Raw genomic sequence first — 6,956 nt, 5'->3', positions numbered from 1 at the left:
AACACATTTTACAAGATGTTTTACTTTTGTGTGAAGCGCAATAGAACTTTGATGCTAGAAAATAATATATTTATTTTTTAAAACACAGGACAACAGAACAAGACATAGAGAGCAACATGACAAAACAAAAAGAGTAGTAGTCCCTTTTGTACTTTTTTCTGTCTTTCAAAAACAGTTGTTTTTATTTCTTTGTATTAGAACTGAACGGTCTAACGTGTACATTCAAAATAATTGCTTAAAGACTTAAAAATCATCAGTATTTAGTTCCGATGTGGCTTGATTACTGAAAATGTGTTGTCCCAGAGCAATATCTGGTATCAGAATCAGAAAACACCTTATTGCCATTGTCAGTGACTGAACAAAATAAAAAATAGTGTAATAATAGTAAAAAAATAAGGCATGCAAAAAAAGAATAAAGCAATTGCTATAAAGGCGGGTTATTTGAAGGACTGCAGTGGTGACCCTTGACCTAGGAAATGAACAAACACAGGGAGAGCTCATGTTTCAATGTAAAATAATATACTTTATTATGACCGTACGAGATCAATACAAAGCGTTTTTATGTTGAGCAATGCAATTTTCATGTGGCTTTTTATTCTCCAGAGAACACAAAGGACACAACATGGACAAGTGTAGCTTCTGCAAAAGGACAAAGCAGCAGTGGAATGTATAGCTTTTTGATTGGATGACACAAAATTCACATTCAAACAATTACAAACCAGGTTTAGAAAACGTCGAAATAAAGCGACACGACGTTGGAGAGACAATATTTTTTGTCAAGTTTCCGATAACTGCAATACGAATAAAGTAAAATAAAAAAAATGTGTTTCTTTACATATAAATATCAATTATAAAGGCTGAGAAATGGCCTTTTGCGTCAGTAAAGCTTTTGACCATGCAAGGTTCCGTACTGTACCTTTTTCATAACACCATAAACAAAAAGTACATTGAATATATACAGAAAATAACAAAAATATCAACTTTTTTTCCGCATAACTTATTTTACAGCTAGCATACTTGAACACACTGATATACATGTAGCTTAACAGGAGCAAAAAGCGGCTAACGCTAACACTACGAGGTCAACAAAGGTACTTAAATACACAATTGCGTTAATAAACCGTAAAAATTATATACTCCAAATACATTTATATAACTATGTACATATACATAGGTTAAATACTGATCATTCTGAATCCCTGGATTGCTGAAATGTATTTTTAGGCAGCAAGAAATACCTCATCATTTAATAATTGTGCTTCACATTTTGTTTTTTTGATGGTCGAGCCAAAAGCTGTGAGAAGCTTAAAGGCGACTCTAGATTACAGACGTACGCTCTTATACAACACTTCCTGGAATTATGCAGTCGTGTCTGAAATGTGAGTCTTTTTGAAGGGTCTTTGTGAAATAATCTTACGTTATAGATCTCTTTCATGGCAGCAGCTGTTTCTCTTGTACTTCCGCCATAATCATAACCTACACTGCTGTCTGCCTCATAAGTGCATCATTGTTGAACATTATTTACTGTTTCAAACCTCACTAAAAAAGCTCTGCTTCTTTTCAGAGGAAACTCACCCCAAAAACACAACTCTTCCCCATCGGATTGTCCCATCACAATGATGGAAAACAGGATTACCACTGCTCTCAATAAAATGTGACTATAGAAGACATAGAGACGAGGGATATTTTTTGTTGCTGACAATTTGAGTAAATGGAAATAGATTTTCCACACGGATGAATTTGAAGCGATATTGAATAATAGAGCTTATAAATAACTAGAGTTGCCAAGTAATTTGTTTGGTTTTAAAGGAGATGATGATGTTTTAGGGTGATTTTCCCCCCGACGTACCACCTTTACACAATTAAGGCACCTTTTAAACCCCTGAGGGGTCAATGGGTTCTTCTAATAAGAAGAGCGACAATAACATGGAACACAAACACAACAAAGCTCACACTGAATAAACATTTGGAATGTCAATGGGTCGGATACAGAAGAGTCTCGTTCTCATGTTTTTGAAGCAGCACCTCCTACACCACACTGCCTCTGTCTCCATGGTAACATGTGGCTTTATCCTCCAGCACCTGGACCACCAGCAGAGGCCTGTCTTTAGCTCTGAGCTGATGAGTCAGTATCCCACATTGAGCTTGTTCTTGTTGAGCTCTCGTTCCAGGTTTCCTATGAGCGTGTCGATGCTCTCCTGCAGGTCCCTCAGGTTGACTCTGTTGCTCAGCACAGGGCTGATGTCCTGGATCTTCATGTAGGCCTGGTACGCGTGCTCTTTGTGCTCTTTGTGCTCTTTGGGGCGCAGGGGCAGGATGTGCTCACACAGCCGCTCCTGCTGCTTCTCGGGGGGCTGCTCCGGCTCTGAGATGTCTGCCTCAGTCTGGCTCTGCTCCTCTTCCTTCACCTGCTCTGCCTCTGGCTCCAGATTGAGAGGTTGTTCTTGCTCCACAAACTCAGAGCTCTCATCGGACCCTTTCGTATTGTTTATGTCCTCACTTTCCTCTTCTGCTCGGCCGTCATTATCCTCTGAGGCCACATCGTCGTAGTCTGCCTCCCCTCGACACGCAGGAGGCATCATCTCCACGGGGAAGTAGTTCTCCCCACAGCCGCTCCAGTCGCCAGCGTAACGGTTACTGGGACTGTCCAGTCGACCGGGCTTGGGCCGCAATACGCCTGCCATCTCTGCTTCTGTGAAATTCAACACCTGGGGGCGCTCTTTCCTCCGCCTTATTGGAGGAGCAGACAGCAGGTCCAAGGAGCTCACGGTCTCTGCAGAGGGCTGAGCTGACTGGGCTTGAGGGTCCACAACTAGACAAGAGAAGAAACAAAAGAAACAGGATTATGAAGACTTAAATCATTCACTTTTATAGAGGGAAAGACATAAGAAACCATGCTTTTTAAACGTGTAACTGAATTATAAGTTGTAACTTCAATACACATGCCAAAAGTCATGCTTAAACCACACCAAACCAGCTTCAAAAATCAAAGGTTATACGTCTCCTTTTCACATACTGACTACTTAAGAATAAACTTGAATCTTTCCTTGTTAAGATATATGAAACACTCAGTCCAACCCACACTGTCTGTTACCTGTCTGTGAAACTACACTTGTTGACATGGTTATCGCACTCTGACTGTATTAGAAAAGGATAAAACAGTTATAGACAAAAAAGGTGACTCCAAACATACAAAACAATACAAAACAAAGGTAGTCGTACTGTAAAGAGGTCATAAACCGAAACACTCATCAACTAAAACAAACAAGAGAAATCCTTATAAACAGACACTATGTTATTTCATTCTAGACATGATTCAGTGACGGCTTTAATTATTAGCTGTGCCCGAAGACAATGCAGGACGTTCTGTTAGTTTAGACAAAGTGGCGTTTATGTGCAGATTCTAGTAGAGGTGAGCATATTAAGACATGATTTAGTGTCCATATCAGCCATCCTTACTTACATTACGCTAAAGCTGTAGATTTGATGTCGCTATATGAATTTTGACAGTCCTACAATCTTTTCAAAGAACGTCAAGACTCCAAAAGTACATTTACGATTAATATTTCCCATGGACTTTTTTGTAAAATTCACATAGGCAAACCAGCTACCGTATTTTCCGGACAATAAGTCGCATCTTTTTTCATAGTTTTGGCCGGGGTACGACTTATATTTATATACTTATACTCCGGAGCGACTTATATGTGATATTATTTGTTATTTTCACACTTGCAACCTTATTTCATTCTCCAGTGCAAATTATATATGTTCTTTTCTTCTCTATTATGCATTTTTTGGCTGGTGCGACTTATAGTCCGGAAAATACGGTACATAATGTGGTAACTGTAATATATGACGTGATTATTTTTAGTCCAAAAAACACATTGATGACTTAAAATGTTGCTAAATCTTTCTAACGTTGGGGTTTCAAAAGTTTCAGAAATAGGCTTAATTATTAATATTATAAATTCAATATTTATTAATTAGCACATAGCAGATTATAGCACCAAGCATGTATATTTATCTTTTACATTTTACCTAAAAAAAAAGTTGATCAATGAATGGGAAGTTCATGTTTGGACCCGTGTGTTGGACGGTCACTGTTCAGCTCCATTGGTGCTTCTACTTTTTGAGTATTTTGAGTATTTTTGCCTGAACATTTTGGCACTCTTGAGGTTAAAAGACGACAATGCAGTGTAAGTGCGGCCGTGTGCGTGTGAGAGGTGTGAAGAGGCCGCTGAAAATATCCCGTAATGGTTGTGAAATGCTAGGGTGAAGCTTTGGGGCCTCAGGGCTAAGGTTAAGTCTGGAATGCTTTAATTATAGTCCAAGAGTCCTACACTGCAAACCCAAGACGACACAGGAAAGATGTCAGAAAATGGTAAACAGACTAAACCTGGACATACGTTTTGTCGAGGTTAATGCGGGAATTTCCTATAAACATCAACTGCAATATAATACAATATAACATTTTAAACTAGATTTCAATATCAAGGAAAAGGCTTGATTCAATTTTTATAATACAAATATATGAAAAATATACTTTTTTTTAGACAAAAGACACAACATTTTTAGTATGTTCTTTAATATTACTGATTTCTTTCTAACTAGTAAAGAAAAAGTTCCAATTTGTCCTGTTCATGTGAGATTTTTTAGAATCAAAACCAAATGAGTATCGATATTATGATTTAGTGTATTTGTTTTATTTGTTGGAAACGTAGCTGACATCTAGAGCTAAATATAACACATAAAAACAATACAAAACAGACACATTGTTGTTATGTGCAGTACTTTAGCATCACGTTTATAGAAAATTAAGTTGGACTGAATTGCATCTAGTTTTATCGATCCAGTGTCGGGATATCGATCGCTTTGACAACTCTACAACGTTATGAACCACAATTGTCTGCTTTTGGAAGTCACTCACAATCATCGTTTTAAGCACCACTTGCACTTGATTGAGCTGTCCGCACTTATGGGCTTTACAACAGCCTCGTTCAGCCGCCGCCCTCGCGTCATCTCCCTTGTTTCACTGGATGTAACGGAGAGGGGTGGATGCCCGAGGCCGGCGGTGGTTTGGCCGCATGTGGGAGCGGGAGGATGCAGTTAAATTTAGAAAACAGCAGGCCAGACACAGAGTCAGAGCTCCTCCAGACAACATTCAGCAGATCTGGTTAAGGTTCCAAGTTACAGGGATTAGCAGCGAGATTTGGGGATAAAGTCCGTCTATTGTGGCGCGGCGAGATGTTCTGCAAAACGACTTGAGAGTCTTTTATTTGGAACGTATTCTGGAAAATCTAGCTCAGCACTTTTGTCCATACATTTTCTTCTTTCAATGGTGTTTTAAATGGTCAAATGAAATGCACAATTAAGACATGCCACACGTTCCCGCTCACACCGGACATGCCAAAAGTGGGCGGGGCGGAATAATTTACAGTTCAGAATGAAAGAAACATAAATCAAAAGACTTTATTGTCATTGTCGATGAACAAAATGAACAAACAATGTGCAATTTTTGGTTTATTTTTTTGGTGCTCAACATTTTATCACATGCACCTGTATTTATACTTTGTAGAACTTTGTCTTGAATAATTAACAGAACTATGACCCATTGTCGTTTCATTGTGCTATTCACGTGATGCAGCTCATGTTTTATTTACAATATGGTTCTTTTAAATAAAAGGGTTTGATGGTCTTATTAATGTTATTGTATGGTAACAATGTTGTAATCTGAGAGCCACTGTGTAAGTCATTTCCTTCCATATCAATAAAGTTTTAACCTAAGATTATCTACTTTTATACAATTACCGGTAGTTATAGGGCTGAACGACAACAAAGACAAAATACCAGTTAAGTTTTATTAGCTGGATTATGTTCAAAGTTCATTCATTTTAAACATGTTACGGTGTAAAAAGAGGGAAGACTGATGTATGAGCTGTTAAACTAACACAAGAATAAGACATTTTGTCGTTTGCAAAGGACTTAATCGTTTATAATAGAAGTCTTCAAATTGTGGTGACGTCTTGCATCTCTAATTAGCGGCCTCTGTTTGTTATGTGTAGCTTTAGAACTCATTTGTCAGCGGGATCCCTAACGATTGAAGCGCACACATTAATATAACGGATTATGCAGCTGTCAGGAGCCCACTTTGTTTCCGTGATCTATCTGGACAGGCAGGATCCCCAGTCCAGTCTCTGTCCCTCTCTCCATTTGTCAGTGAGAGGGGACAGCTGCAGTCGGTGCCAGCAGCTGGACAGACGGGACGGGCAGACAAATGACCAGTGTTGAATGAAGCCGGTGGATTTATCCTGAGACACGGTCAGCGCCACGCCCCGCAGTTTGGTTTACACTGCGACTGGATTAATGCGCCCGGCGATAAAGCGCTCGGCGGAGGGTTTCGTCTGCGTAAGACTAACAGATGGTGACCGCGGGCAATCAGCTGTGGTCAGGCCACTGGTGGGCAGCCTCGAGGATCAAAGCAGGGCAGATTTTGAACAGCCAGACCACAGAGCGGGTGCAGAGCTACTGAAACGGCCATTGTGAAAACAGCACACGCTCACAAACATGAATATTATTAAAGAAGTTCTGATCTAGATTTTTGGACTCCTTCAAGGCATTTTGGACTGGTTTATTTACTTATTGCAAGAAAGTAAGACTAAGAAATTGAATTAAATAAGAATAATTGAATAAGAAAAAAACACAGTAAGTAAGAACAGTGGAATACTAAAATATGCAGTGAATAATAATGATGATAAGAATACCGGTAATACTAATAATACTAATAATACTACTAATAATAATACAACATTTTGAAATAGATTTAAATGTACTAAAAGCTTACAAATTTGACCAAAAATTGATCTTAAAACCTAAACCTAAACTAACTTCATATATTTCAACTAGTTGAATCAACATAAATATTCTGAATTCACATCATCTTAAGTAGACAAAATAAG

At 38.6% G+C, this 6,956-nt stretch overlaps 1 protein-coding gene across 1 annotated transcript in view; it reads right to left on the bottom strand.

Moving 5' to 3' along the window:
• Nucleotides 1–502: 502 nt before the first annotated feature.
• Nucleotides 503–6,956, bottom strand: part of syde2 (synapse defective 1, Rho GTPase, homolog 2 (C. elegans)) — a 75,913-nt gene continuing 69,459 nt past the window's right edge. The window contains exon 9 of the mRNA XM_072438060.1: nucleotides 503–2,812. Within this exon, the coding sequence (XP_072294161.1) occupies nucleotides 2,127–2,812 (686 nt within the window). The 3' untranslated portion in view covers nucleotides 503–2,126. The remainder of the gene's footprint in view (nucleotides 2,813–6,956) is intronic.

Source organism: Eucyclogobius newberryi, unplaced genomic scaffold (assembly GCF_026437365.1).
Source record: "Eucyclogobius newberryi isolate DKJ021-1_F unplaced genomic scaffold, fEucNew1.0.hap1 SCAF_9, whole genome shotgun sequence".
Taxonomy (NCBI): domain Eukaryota; kingdom Metazoa; phylum Chordata; class Actinopteri; order Gobiiformes; family Gobiidae; genus Eucyclogobius; species Eucyclogobius newberryi.
This window is presented reverse-complemented; position numbering and strand designations above follow the sequence as displayed.